Below are 15,700 nucleotides of genomic sequence, written 5' to 3'. Positions count from 1 at the left end.
TCCACCAACCTTTGCAACTTCTCTTCAGAATCTCCCAAAAGCACAGTGTTATCAGCAAAAAAAAGCAACTGTGACAGCTCCTATTTTGCGTTAGATTCTTTATTTTCCACTCCTATGTCTCTTCCCAACACCCCTCCCTGTATTTATTTCTCTTACAACCCCATCTATAAATGTATTGAACAACCATGGTGACATCACGCATCCTCTTTTACCAAAAAAATAATCTCCCTCTCTCTTACATGCACTAACCTGATCCTCACTATCCTCCAAAAAACTCTTAACTGCTTTCATCAAATTATCACCTATTCCATACACTTGCCACATCTCTCATATTGCTCCCTTATCCACCCTATCATATGCCATTTCCAAATCAACATTTGCAACAAAAAACTTCTTTACCCTTATCTAAATACTGCTCACTTATATGCTTCAACGTAAACACTTAGTCTACACATTCCATACCTTTCCTAGAGCCTCTTTGTTCATCTGGGATGCTGGTCTTCGCATTGCTCTTAATTCCTTCAATAACAAATCTACAATACACTTTACCAAGTATACTCAACAAGCTTATTCTCCAATGGTTTTTACACTCACCCTTTTGTCCCATTTGTCTTTATACAATGAACTGTGTATGGTCTCTGCCAATCCCTAGGTACCCTCCCCTCTTTCATAAATTTATTAAATAAAAGCACCAACCACTCCAAATTAACCTGCTTTTAACATTCTTGTCTTGATTCCATTAATATCAGCTGCTTTACCCCTTTTCATTTTACCCACAGCCTCATGCACGTCCTCACACTTACATCTGGCTCATCCTCACTCCTGGCCAATGCAAGAAATTACAGCTTCCCACTCTGTATCAACATATAACAGTTCCTCAAAACATTCCCCCCATCTCCCCACTATCCCCAACACCTTTCTAATAACTCTCCTCTTCTGTTTTTAAAATGTAAAATTTATTCTTTCCCTTGGATTATTTCAAATTATTAATCTCACTCTATAAACATTTCTAATTCTCAGCAAAATTCTCTCTTTTGCTCTACTTTTACACTCTCTCACCACTCTCCTAATCTCTTATTCCCTCCATATACTCCACCCTCCTTATGTCACTTCTGCTTTGTAAAACCTCTCATATGCTAAGTTTTTCTCTCTTACCACACCATTCCACCAACTGATCCTCTTCCTCCATGCTCTCACCCTCCTATATCCAAAATTACTCTCTCGTTTAGTTCAAAACTTCCTAAGCACTCTCTAAACATCTCCCTAAATCTCTCTCTCTCTCTCTCTCTCTCTCTCTCTCTCTCTCTCTCTCTCTCTCTCTCTCTCTCTCTCTCTCTCTCTCTCTCTCTCTCTCTCTCTCCTCTACACTCCTCTTTTCAACAGGTGTATAAACACCAATTATAACACACTTTTTGCATCTGACCCTTATATTTATTCACATAATCTTTGAATTTATATTTACATACACTATTTTCCTCCCATAACCGATCATTCAACTTTACCGTTACGCTTTCCTTAGCTCTAACTCTCTCAGATACAACTGACCTAATCCCATTTATTTCTGTTCACTGAAACTCTCCTACCCTCTTCAAATATGTTTTGTTTAAAGACAGGATATCCAACTTCTTTTCACACATAACATTCACAATAATCTTTTTCTTTTCATATGGAGTACGTCCACGAAAATTCGAACATCCCAACTTGAATGGGTTATTAGCCCTTTGCTCCTGACATTTTAATCGCCACTTTCGACATGGCTTAGGAAGTTCATAAATTTTCACTCCTTTCTTACTCGCTGATGACATTCTCCATTGACCTGTCTACCTCTTACTCTCACTGTAGTTACTTATTTTTTTTATTAACACACTGGCCGATTCCCACCAAGGCAGGGTGGCCCGAAAAAAGAAAAACTTTCACCATCATTCACTCCATCACTGTCTTGCCAGAAGGGTGGTTTACACTACAGTTTTTAAACTGCAACATTAACACCCCTCCTTCAGAGTGCAGGTACTGTACTTCCCATCTCCAGGACTCAAGTCCGGCCTGCCAGTTTCCCTGAATTCCTTCATAAATGTTACTTTGCTCACAATCCAACAGCATGTCAAGTATTAAAAACCATTTGTCTCCATTCACTCCTATCAAACACGCTCACGCATGCCTGCTGGAAGTCCAAGCCCCTCGCACACAAAACCTCCTTTACCCCCTCCCTCCAACCTTTCCTAGGCCGATCCCTACCCCGCCTTCCTTCCACTACAGACTGATACACTCTTGAAGTTATTCTGTTTCGCTCCATTCTCTCTACATGTCCGAACCACCTTAACAACCCTTCCTCAGCCCTCTGGACAACAGAGGGCTAAATAATTGTCTGATAAATCTGTTGCCCTCTTGTCACAGCTGGCGTTTATAGCGTCGTCAGTTACCTTTGATTGATTGATTTTTCTTTTTAGCGTTCGATGCCTAGAGTGTTTAGATTGGATTTAGGTATCGCGAGAATCCGTAAGAGATTAGTTTCCAACCTTATCCGGAAGGGAACGTGGTCAGACTCTACGATGATACTGAAGGTTATCCTACAATGGAACAAGTAGCTGTCCATTGTTACAGGATAAGACTACATCTGGTCTAGGTCCAGTTAAGGTCGTGAAAACTGATTAGGCATGGATGTCATGGCCACGGCTGATGAGGGCAAGGTGGCGGGCGTTAAAAATGAATAGGCTAACATGATATTTTTCAGATTACGTATTTTTTGTTTATAAAAGTATACAGCTATTTAGTATTTACATTGTATTTTATGTATGCTTCTTTTTTGTACAAAACCTCTATGATAAGTGGATTTTTAAAAAGTTTCCATTTTGTTTAGGGTTGGAAAACGATCCATAAATTGCAAGAAGCAACATTATTTCATTCAAATTGGAATAATATTTTTGAATGTGTCCTTTTGGTACATGTGGGGAATACTCTAAAGTCGTTTAGTATAAATGTCTTTTTTTCAATGCCCAAAAACTAAAGAACAGGAATATACATTTTTTGACGAATGTCAAAATTAACTACATTTTAAAATATATTTATGGGGTCATGGCTTTTAAAACAAAAAATAGAATATACAAAAAGTATTTAGAGAAACCGTACTATGTGACTGTCTATTTTAGAGGATCGACTTATGCAGCGGGTAATGACCTACACCAGAATGTTTAGTTCGTTTGCTAAACACAATGAAATTTTGTGTATGAGATGTTTGAAAACAAAAACAATAGGTATGAGATTATGACGGATTTACTGCCTACACAACAGTGACAAAAGACACTGGAAGAATGAAAGTTACAAAACAGAGGCTGGAATAATTTACAAAGCACACTTTGGTAGTAACCTTCAGATGTCTAAAGTTTCCTCTGTGAAGTGTGGGTTATCTGTATAAAAAAAGTCTAGGAAATATTAATATTAGTAATAGAGAACATTAACTTACCCTCAAGAGGAGCCACCTTAGCTGAGAGTGCATAGCGGACAATTTCCTCAGGGGCATCATACTGAATGAAGATGTTTTCCGCAACCTGTCTCAAACAAGAAATTAAATCCTTATGCACTTACTACACTGAACTGGGAAAAATTAAAAGTAGACAATTGATAAAAATTAAAATTAAAATCAAAGATGAGAACAAAACAAATTCTGGCCACAAAATAGAGCGAAACACCAACGTCAAAGACCTGGGAATGATCATGTCGGAGGATCTCACCTTCAAGGACCATAACATTGTATCAATCGCATCTGCTAGAAAAATGACAGGATGGATAATGAGAACCTTCAAAACTAGGGATGCCAAGCCCATGATGACACTCTTCAGGTCACTTGTTTTATCTAGGCTGGAATATTGCTGCACACTAACAGCACCTTTCAAGGCAGGTGAAATTGCTGACCTAGAAAATGTACAGAGAACCTTCACGGCGCGCATAACGGAGATAAAACACCTCAATTACTGGGAGCGCTTGAGGTTCCTGAGCCTGTATTCCCTGGAACGCAGGCAGGAGAGATACATGATTATATACACATGGAAAATCCTAGAGGGACTAGTACCGAACTTGCACACGAAAATCACTCACTACGAAAGCAAAAGACTTGGCAGACGATGCAACATCCCCCCAATGAAAAGCAGGGGTGTCACTAGCACGTTAAGAGACCATACAATAAGTGTCAGGGCCCCGAGACTGTTCAACTGCCTCCCAGCATACATAAGGGGGATTACCAACAGACCCCTGGCAGTCTTCAAGCTGGCACTGGACAAGCACCTAAAGTCGGTTCCTGGCCAGCCGGGCTGTGGCTCGTACGTTGGTTTGCGTGCAGCCAATAGTAACAGCCTGGTTGATCAGGCTCTGATCCTCCAGGAGGCCTGGTCACAGACCGGGCCGCGGGGGCGTTGACCTCCGGAACTCTCTCCAGGTAATTACAAGCATTTACAAAAGGAGAAATAACGATAAAATATTATGGATAGACCTTTGTATTTACTGTATATTGTGGCAAAAGCCATTAGAGAAGAGTGGTTAAAACTCCTGGAAACCCAGTACTTACATATCAAACATTTCGGCTCCAATATACCATATTTAACAAGCAAAAGAATTTTATTATTATTATTATTATTATTATTATTATTATTATTATTATTATTATTATTATTATTATTAATGCTAAATTAATATGTCATTCATATGACAACATAAAATATACATGAAATAAATGGATGATGAAAAACACATAAGTGAATTTAAAAAAAAAAATCTGTAATGTTACCCTTAAGAGACTACTCTCGAAGTTAAACTTCAAAATAGATGAAACAAATCATTAAAAAAGGCAATGAATGAAAGATTTTCCTTTGAAAGAAATATGGAAACAGTGACAAATCGGAAAATGACCAAATGGGATTACGTCATTAGTGGAGTCCCCCAAGTATTAGTACATATCCTGACAGAAGACAATTATCTGAATGTGTTTAGATGGTGCAAATAACTTTTGCAGATTAAGAAATAAAAATAACTAAATCTCTACAAGAAAATAAATAATAAATAAATGGAGTGATAAATATAATTTATTGAAGACAAGTGTTACATAAATTAAATAAAGGAAAACAGTAAAATAAATCTGTGATAAAGTGCTCTAGGAGTAATTATACCCAAATGATATTGTCATTGTAGGTCATTTGGGTAATACTTATTAATAACTCATATTCATCAGTAAATAGATAAGCAATGTTTATTGGATAAACTAGTGATGAGAAGCCTCGTGTTAGGCACACTGGTCAGTGTGAGCACACATTCACAACTGTGTTGCCAAACGATTACTTGTAAGTACTACATTTTCTTCACCTCAGAAATAATGCCATTAAGTCGTTTAATTCAAAAGGGACACATTGTCAACCCTAACAGTTACTGAGGCCTTGTTGATAATTTTAAATCTGTTATACTTTTAGAGTAGCCAAATTTACAAAAAAAAAAAAAAAAAAAAAAGCGAATTTAAGTTTAGTGTACTGAAATTGGAAACATTGCTTATTATAATTGACTGCATTTTTCACTGAAATTAATTTAATGGTTATCTGTATCCACGTACTGCAATACCTCAACGACTGTCTATGCTGATGAAGTCAATATTTAAAAACATTTGTTTCTCTAAGTAATACTCATCACAATCAGTGCGAGTTATTTTAAAAATACCAGAATTCGTCCGGATATCTATCGAAAATATTTTTATTTCAAATGATTTAATGGTGTTCTAACTGTTGAAGACAAGGATCACAATATTTTGCGAATGAATTTCGTTGGTATATTCAAGATCATCCATGTAAAAAAGAAATATTTAATTTCTGTTTGCAAAGTCTATTTTCTCTATAGAACCCAAAAGTTACTTGTGTTCAAGAAATGAGCAGTCTAAAATTCTCAGTGTAGCCAAACTCGGAAATGTTATAAATATACTCAATACAATGTTCTAAGAACTGTGAAAGGCATACTTAGTATGGTTTAAGGAATAAGCCTGAAATAACACATCTCGTTGCTTGGAGAAAATTATAAGAAAATGAATGCACATCACTATCTAAATTTATTTGCTTTCTTTATGCATACCAGATGTCGAAAGCAGGTGAGAAAGGATGTCAATTGTCCCATCTTTAATCCTATATGTGTATATGATAAATTATCATTGTACAGTCTTATAATATTTACAGTTAGATAACCTTTATCATCCTTCGTCTGTCTTGTTTTCAGAAAAAAAAATTCTAACTTCCATTAAAAACATTGTATTATCGAAACCAGTCGAAGGATAATTCATCTATATTATGTAGTTTTTATATAGCGTAAACTATATAAATATGTTCGACGAATTGAGGTGTGATGCAGATACGTAATTAAGGACGTTGATGCAACAGTCGAACCCTTTCTACTAACATTTTTATTCCAGTGTTTCATTTTATATGTAGTTTGGCTCTAAATTTTTCTCTTCGTTTAATATTGTGTGGAGATAACTGTAATATTTAAAATAATAGTATTAAAAAATAACTGCAACTGAGGACCATATTCTCCAAAATGTTAGTCATATGTGATAATCTAACCTAATTTTGATGGGTTTCGGAAGGATGCTGGCAGATCACAGGATTTTTGTATGAGTTCTCTAGTGCTATAATAACCACGTTATTGAAGCAACTTAAGCCAAAACAAAAGATGAGAAGCACCATCAGCAGCACGTAGCTGTGCACCCATGAAACCAGAACACTGATTCAAGGAAGCTCTCGTGCCTAGCAATATTTATTTATGCTGCCACATGTTGAACTTTTTTTTTCTAATTTTATCTACTTGTTCTCAGTCTATCCCATAGAATTTTTTTGAGTGGGGAACGATGCCCAAAAGTTTGATTCCGTTGCATACCTGGATTAGGAAAATCAAACTTCTGTTTTTGTGCATAATAAATTTATACGTCTGTTCGCAGCTTGCGTCCTCAATGGAAGAGTTGTTAACTGTGTTTTTTTATTCAAGAAGTCAGTCAGACAGACAGGAAATCTATTTCTGTACTGTTTATCTTAGAAACTCTTCACAATTTCGGTGCAGTCACTTCTGTATTTATTTCTTCTATATTTATTTCTTGCATTTCCTGTCTTTGCATTCATTAGTTCACTAATTTTGCTGATTCTTCAAGCATTCTCTTTCTTTCTGTATCTTTACAGAATAGTACAGAATGAGTTTTTTCTGCTCTTTCTATGCATCTTGTTCTGTATATGTATGCTCCAACGATGCTTTAAATATTCTTGGTAAAATTCTTTGTCTTCTCCTGATATACTTATTTTTACTATACTCACTAAAGTTTATTTCATACTCTTACTTCATTATCCATTACTTTGGTGTCATCTCGCGTTCTCTGGTCTTCTTCGGTCTGATGAGATAACCGATTACATCTGTGCTTCGGGTTTTATTGCTCCAAGGCTAGCCGGGGGATTCGAATGTGGACCATGTATAAAGCAGCCCCAATACTGTTACCACTCAGCCACAGAGAATAAAGCAAAAATACAAGCAGCATAACTGTGATTTCGTTGTATCAGCAGCATCAACTGTGACCCTACTGTCTAAAAGATTTCATGGTACATCGACTCACATTCCCCTCAAAGCCATCAACCCAAGATAAGTTTAAATAAATAACTGTCAACGAAGAAACAGAACACTGGACAGAGACTTGAACCATGGGCCAAATACACATCAGGCTCAGTACTAAAACTCCCCAGCCAACAAGCTTTAAACAGGATAACTCCATAACCATCACAACTATGACTTGGTTCTGTCAGAGGCTTCAATTGGGATTCTGTCTTGGCATCCACAGCTTTCATGGAGAAGTAAACCGTTTATTAAGGCGGTCAGTTAACACCTATTGGCTCTAAAAAAAGTGATAATTGTTTTCTTCTCTTGAAAGGAATGTCATGATGGACTGTGAATGACACCATTCACTTGATGGGGGAGGCACAGTAGCTTTTTTAACATGATCAAACCTCCAATATCGTCAATTTTCCGTTAGCTATGAGTCCCATACCAGGCTCAGTTACATGTCAGGAAATTTGATCTTTAGATCAACTCGGAGGGTGGAAACGTTGGGCATGTTTTCTTACACCTGTTCACCTAGCAGTCAGTAAAATACCCTGGGTGTTAGTCGACAGGTGTGGGTCGCATCTTGGGGGACAAGATTAAAAGACCCCAATGTAAACATGACAGTCCTCAATGATTCACCGATTTTCATGGGTTATCCTGGGTGGATAACCCTCCAGGTTAAAGATCCAAACAAATCTTATCTTATCACCCACGCCGATGCTAAGAATTTTCCTGCAAGATTCTCTGTTTCTTAAAACGTTAAAACAAAACCTAATTAGGCACATGACCTCATTAAAGATACCCAAATGTTGCACATGTGTCTAATTTTTATGGTTCTCTGAATCATTCATCTACATAAAACAAAGGCACATTACCCGTTGTTTGGAATCTAACCAGTTTGCAAGGATAACTGATGTAGGATAAACTTCTTTCTTAATATTTTTTTTTGTCATATTTTATATTCATCAGATTGAGTACTGAATTTTCAAAGGGAAGTGGTAGCGTATTAGCATTTTCCATTTTCTCTGGAAGAGATACATTTCCATTTTCTCTGAAGGGAATAAATTGTAAACAGCATCTAAGACCAGTATCAAACACAAGCCTACGACACTCCCTATTAAATCAGTTTATTTAGTAACTAAGTTTTTACGTAAGACTGGGGTACATAACACATTTTTAGATTAACACTCGAAGTTGTTTACAATTTAAGGTGTCAAAGTTTTCTAGTTTAACATGTTTATTATGGGCGATGTCCAAAAGATTACAGAGGTACATAATGGGTCCAGGGACTGGGCCCCAAAGGTGTCAAACTTCATTACTTTTCACGAAATTGGAAACTTATATTATTTATATCATTTTGGAGAACCGGAAACTTAGCGATATTTCATATATGTTATTCAGTTCATTTTACACGATTTGTTAATTAGACGGTGTTTTGAGGAATTTAATTACCGTGTTAATCGATGGTCTACTTTGTATCTATTTACATACACCCTCAAAGACAAGTAATCCACAAACAAAAGATAATTTGTAACGAAAGACCATCAGAGAATAAAAAGAATACTATATGTGGCTGCAAAACTTTGTTCACTCGTACAGGAGGCCCAACGCTGTAACCACTCAGCCGCAGAACGTACAATATGATTCTAAAACCTACAAAACTCTGACTTAATTGCATCAGGGGCACCAGTTGTAACCCCTAATGTCTCATCCCACATCACTATAAGCTTTCGAGACACACATGTTATCATACCCCTCAAAGACATGTTCTGTATAATCCCCAAAATAAGTTGTAATGAAAGACTGTCAGTGAATATGCAGAATACTGCTTGGGTACTCACACTGCAATTCATGTTTATATCAGGCCCAATGCAATAACCCACTTAGAGCCTTTATTGTGTCCGCAGCACCAACTTTGACCTTATTTTCTCCTCCCACATTCTAACAGCTTCCGTGGTACATCTGTTTTTGTACCCCTCAAACTATTTGGTATATAAACCCACGAAAAGTCTTCATGAACGACTGACAATGAATAAAGAGAATACTGGACACTGACTCAAACTGTGCTCCATGCAAACAGCAGGCTCAACCCCGTAATCACTCACCTAAGGAGTATATTGGCCTCACTCAATGTCCATAATTTTTATACGGGTGGACCGGTAAGCCAGCGAAGGCCTCGGTCAGATGACCAAAAGTTCCAACGGCGGGTCATCATCTGACTAAGACCTGCATCAGGAAACACTTGTCCTGTTTCCTGACAAATTTTACGTAACCTAAGATAAGAACATAAGAAAGAAGGAACACTGCAACAGGCGCATGCGAGGCAGATCCAATTCTCCTAACGGCTTAAGCTCACTGACATAGTGACCTTAAGCTCACTTACCGTCTGACCTCACTGACCTAGTGAGGTCAGACACGTCACTTAAATCATCCGACCTAGTAGTACAAGCTAGTTAGGTCCAACTCACACCCACCCACACCCACTCATGTATTAATCCAACCTATTTTTAAAACAACACGTCTTAGCTTCTATAACGGTACTCGGGAGTTTGCTCCACTTATCCACAACTCTATTACCAAACCAGAATCTGATTTTTTTCCAATTTAAAATCATTGCTGCGAGTCCTGTCTATGTTAGATATTTTCAGCAAGCTATTTACATCCCCTTTATTAATTCCTGTCTTCCATTTATACACCTCAATCATATCCCCCCCTAATTCTACGCCTTTCTAGAGAGTGCAGACTCAGGGCACTCAGTCTAACCTCATAAGGAAGATTTCTGATACATGGGATCAATTTTGCCAACCTCCTTTGTACGTTTTCCAGTGCATTTATATCCATTCAGTAATACGATGACCAGAACTGTTCAGCATAATCTAAATGAGGCCTAACCAAAGATACATAGAGTTGAAGAACAACCTGAGGACGTCTATTATTTATACTTCTTGCTATGAAGCCAAGGATTCTGTTAGCTATTTCTCGAACATTTATGCCCTGTTGGCTTGGTTTCAGATTACTGCTAACCAGAACTTCTAAATTCTTTTCACAATCCGTACTATTAAGATCTACATTGTTCAATTTATACGTGGCATGGTTATTTTCCTGTCCAACATTTAGAACTTTGCATTTGTCTATATTAAACTGCATCTGCCACTTCTCCGTTCACTGCATGAGTCTATTCAAATCATCCTGGAGTTATTTAATGTCATTATTATAATGAATTGGACGGCCTTTTTGGTGTCATCAGCAAATTTGCTTATGTCACTATTTATTTCCTCATCTATGTCGTCTAGGTAAATTGTGAACAACAAAGGGCCCAACACTGACCCCTGTGGAACACCGCTTGTGACGTGCCCCAATTCTGATTTCTCCCCATTTATGCAAACTCTCTGTGGTCTATTTGTCAACCATGCCTCTACCCAGGAAAAAAATTCTCCCCCTATTCCGTGTGCCTTAAGTTTCCTCAGTAGTCTCTGCAGTGGAACTCTGTCGAAAACCTTACTGAAGTCCAAATACACAATATCATATTCAGTACCATGATCTACCTCCTCAAATACCTTACAGAAGTTAGTAAATTCGTAAGACAGGAACGCCCCTTAGTAAAACAGTGCTGAGATTCATTAATCAATTTATGCCTTTCAAGATGGCTACGAATTGCTTCGGCAATTATTGATTCCATAAATTTTCCCACTGTGGAGGTAAGGCTTATTGGTCTATAGTTCGAAGCTAAGGACCTGTCACCTGCCTTGTAAATAGTAATTGCATTTGCCATTTTCCACTTGTCTGGCACTATGCCAGTTTATAGTGATATATTGAAAATATTAGCTAAAGGTATGCAAAGTTCATCTTTACATTCCTTTAAAACCCTAGCAAACAGTTCATCAAGGCCTGGGGATTTGTTAGGTTTTAATTTCTGTATTTGTCTGAGGACCATGTCACTAGTTACCCTAATCGTGCATAGTTTATTATCGTCCTGTTCTACATAATTTATTATTTCTGGAATTTCGCTAATATCTTCCTGAGTAAAAACTGAGAAGTAAGTATTGAAAAGTTCACACATTTCCTTATCCCTGTCAGTGATCTGACCTGGGCCTATCTTGTCCCTAATCTTACTTCTGTATATCTGAAAGAACCCTTTTGGGTTAGTTTTCGAATCCCTTGGGACTTTAGCCTCATAATCCCTTTTTGCTTTTCTTATTCCTTCTTTTTTGTTTCTCTCTTTAATTGAATATATTGATTTCTTTACTGCACTTCTCTTTTGATACACCTCTGTTTTGACCAATGAGATGTTTTAATCTATTGTTTATCCATCTGGGATCATTTCTGTTAGATCTAATTTCCCTACTCGGAACAAAAGCCGTCTGGGCAGCCAGCACTATGCTCTGAAATACGTCATACTGGCAACCAACCCTACCTACCTGACACATACTAAGGTCCCAGTTTAGCCCACCCAGGTAATTTCTCATACCCGTGAAGTCGGCCAAGCGAAAATCTGGGACAACGACTTGATTGCAGTTATCTAGGTAATTCCATGATATATTGAAACTAAGTGATTTGTGAACACTTTCCCCTAGCTCATCACTAACCTCAAGATTATTAACTAGTGATTCTTTGTTGGTAAGAACCAAGTCAAACAGATTGTTTCCTCTAGTTGGGTCTGTTACAAACTGTTTTAAAAAAGCGGTCTTGAACCTAAGGATCTTGCAATACAATGATTATACAACCGATTCAACTGTAGCTTGGTTGTACATGCGGTACCAACTGTAATACTAATGTCTCATCCCTCAGAAGCTTCCGTGGTACAACTATTCTTATATTCAATAACATATAGTACATAAACGCAGGAATTGCCGTAATGAACGACTGTCAATAAATAAATCCTTTCGCAAGGGCCAACTTCTGGTGCATCGTCAGTGCAGCAGTAAATCCGGGTGCTCAATCACCCCGGTCTGTTCTGATTGCTAGACATATGCTGTCTACTATACAGTAGCTACGTTTTTCCCACCAAACATATGGACAGACCCCATATATTCCCACTGGGTTTTCGTGACAAACACTTGCTCAGACAACGAAAACAAAGTGTGTGGATGTGTGTTGTGTGTTCCCAGGGGTCAGATGTTGTTGTGGTGACATCACAAGATGGCGTTGTAGATACAGTGCAGTAAGCGCTGTGCTAGATGGTCCCACCGTTCGTATTCTATGGCGGTTTCCCCCAGAGGACATTACTGGATCTATTGAGATCCAAACTGCCGCCTTTTGAATTACACACAAAAGCTGTTCGGTGCCTAGTTAGCCAACTGATAGTAACTGTTACTGGTATCGTAATGTAGAATGTTACTTCCACTGTGCGAAGGGCTGTGTTGAGCATGTGTGTGTGTGATTAACAGTTAATAATGAAGGCCCAATCACCTGTGATGGTAATGTTACTCCTAGTCATTGGTACTATCTAGGTTCTAGCTATTTCTAGTAATGTTCTAGCTACCTATCGCTTCTGTCGAGCCACATCCAGTTCGTAAGGATCCCTAATGTGTAGACTAGAAAGTGTCTGTGGGTTATGACTGATTAGATTAGTGATACAATCAAGCCAGTTTTGGAATTCGACCCATAAACCTGCTATCTCATTTCTAGCTGTTTGATTTCTTACCTCAAGTTTCCCCAGGGCAGAGTGTATTAAGCAGGTTGCAGGTTTGTTACATCTCTGATGGGGTGGAGGATGTGGAAAGACCCTTCACACTGTTCAGCACCAATAGTACAAGAAATGCACACTTAATGATACCATGAGTACCTACTCGTGGAGGCGTAGGAGTCTTTGGTACCTCCGTCGAGACACCTGACATGCTTGTATTTGAGTCACTGGTTTGCAACTCCTTGTTAACAGCGAGGGAGACGTTTATTGCCATGAAATGTATCTAATTTACATTGTAATGTGTTATCTAATACTTCGATGTACTTCACTCCAGAAAGGCCGGTTTCAGGATAAGTCGTCCTAATTAACTAGGTTCTTAATAAATCAGCAGAGTAAGGTAGAGTTTCGTGCATTTGCCTGCTCACTTGCTATGTTTTTTTTTTTTTTTGTGACTGAGGCTGGGTGGGTTGGAGTGCTTGGTCACCGGCACAAATACAGGTCGGTTGTCAATTTGTATAGACCATGAGAGGTGATGTAGATACTAAACTAAACGGCTTGATGTTTAACTCTACATTAGCTTAAACACTTATCAGTAGTAGTGTATAATACATATTAGCCTTTGGAGGCTTCATTACTAGCTTAGACATATAAATTAAGAGTGGAAAGGGAAATGTGGAACCCGGACATAAGCATTATATGGGTAAACGGCTTGTCCCCCATCCTTTACCCCCATTTATGGATGTCTAATGGTGCGGGAAATCACCTAGTCCCTTGATTTCCCATAGTTGACAAAGGTATCTTGGTTGCTGGATTATGAAAATCGAGACACGCTTTCGGCTGAGTACTCTCGTCTATAACAGGTTATGTAATGATATGGAGTAACTTTTGTCTACCATGCCATCCATTAGAACTAGTACAGTTTAGACCATATTCGTCAGATATCACTTTGCGGCAAATACAGACATACTAAGTGTGAACAAGGATATGTAACTGGGATTTCCCTTAAGATTACGGATGTCCAGCTGGGATTTCATTTAAGATTACGAATGAATATCAAAATGGTATACAATACCGACAGGTTGGTAAGTAAGACACATAGGCAACAGTTAGGCAGCTCCACTCCGAAACGCTTCGCCCACACAGCAGGCCTCTTCAGTCGAATACAGAAAGTAGGCAGGAACAGCAGAGATATGAAGACGATGTAATCAGTCCATCACCCTGGAGAAGTTCAGTTCCATAGTCAGGAACTACGACTTCAAGGGTGATGGACTGATTACATCGTCTTCTTATCTCTGCTGTTCCTGCCTACTTTCTGTATTCGACCGAAGAGGCCTGCTGTGTGGGCGAAGCGTTTCGGAGTGGAGCTGCCTAACTGTTGCCTATCTGTCTTACTTACCAAGATTACGAATATCCAACTAGGCCATCCCTAAAAGGAGGAAGGGTATTTTACTCATAATTATTTTTAGATTTGTAAAATACTATACTGTACTATAAAACATTAATATATTTCAATGGGATACTGGAAACCTGTGTTGAAATGTGTTCTGCAGTAAGTTTATTTATGATACAAGTTATATTCACATGTTTGCAGTGAAGAAACACTGTAGAGTGAAATGGATTAAAAATTAACTAGGAAAGTTTACATACGTAAATGGATTAAGTAGAAGATAGAACTAAAAGACAATGCATTCATATGAAAGTAAATGATAAATGGAAAGATAAACAATAAAAATAAGAATATACTAAAAATATAAATTAGTAAATTAAAAGAAAAAACAGAGGATGAAACAATATATAAAAAATTAAGAAGCCAATATTAATGTAAGAATTTGATATGAAATAAAAACTGAAGAACAGAAATACGAAAATAATTACCTTTAATCTAAGTGTATTTTGCTCATCCGGACCCCGAACCTTCCAAATACATTCATCATAGTCAATGGTGGTCTCAACAGAGAAAGGTGTGTCAATGTTTTGTCCCTTAAGACGGAATACTCGGCTAGATCGTGCCCTCTGCTGACCTGTAATGTTCAATGAGACAATGTTCAGTAAAATGGAAAGGTTCCTGAAGAAATGAACATTCCTCAATACAACACAATAATGTATAGATTTCCCTTTAAGGGAAGGGAGGATTGTCCTGATGCTGCTGATGTTGACGAAGTTTTCTTGATCCAAGGAACTGGAGCTACCTCCAATTACCTGGGATTTAATCATTCCTTTGGTGATAAGTCTCGTTATATTTTCGTCGTCATTGTGTGTGTGCTTCCCAGCGAAAATGCGCGTGAAGTGAGTGTTATTAGTAGTTATGGATTTTTCTCGGTTAAATGGTGTTCAGCATCCAGCCACAGTTCTCACCCTGTTCATCTCTTGTCACCTCACCTACGAGCCCCACTAACCACTTAACTAGATGCATCTCGGTTAATGGGCGATCCGAGAAAGATATCCAAGTATTCTGTAACCCCAGTTCCCTGG

General features: G+C 38.0%; 1 protein-coding gene across 6 annotated transcripts in view; it reads right to left on the bottom strand.

The window, feature by feature from the left end:
- Ndg (Nidogen) overlaps positions 1 to 15,700 on the bottom strand; it is a 211,029-nt gene that overhangs the window by 98,736 nt on the left and 96,593 nt on the right. For all 6 annotated transcript variants that reach the window (XM_070089510.1, XM_053782899.2, XM_070089511.1 and 3 more), the window contains exons 10-11: positions 15,104 to 15,249; positions 3,461 to 3,545 (exon numbers count right to left, since the gene is read on the bottom strand). In XM_070089510.1, the coding sequence (XP_069945611.1) occupies positions 3,461 to 3,545; positions 15,104 to 15,249 (231 nt within the window). The remainder of the gene's footprint in view (positions 1 to 3,460; positions 3,546 to 15,103; positions 15,250 to 15,700) is intronic.

The sequence above is a fragment of the Cherax quadricarinatus genome, chromosome 28, assembly GCF_038502225.1.
Source record: "Cherax quadricarinatus isolate ZL_2023a chromosome 28, ASM3850222v1, whole genome shotgun sequence".
NCBI classification, from domain to species: Eukaryota; Metazoa; Arthropoda; class Malacostraca; order Decapoda; family Parastacidae; genus Cherax; species Cherax quadricarinatus.
Note: the sequence above shows the minus strand (reverse complement) of the source record. Positions and strands in the feature narration are given on the sequence as shown.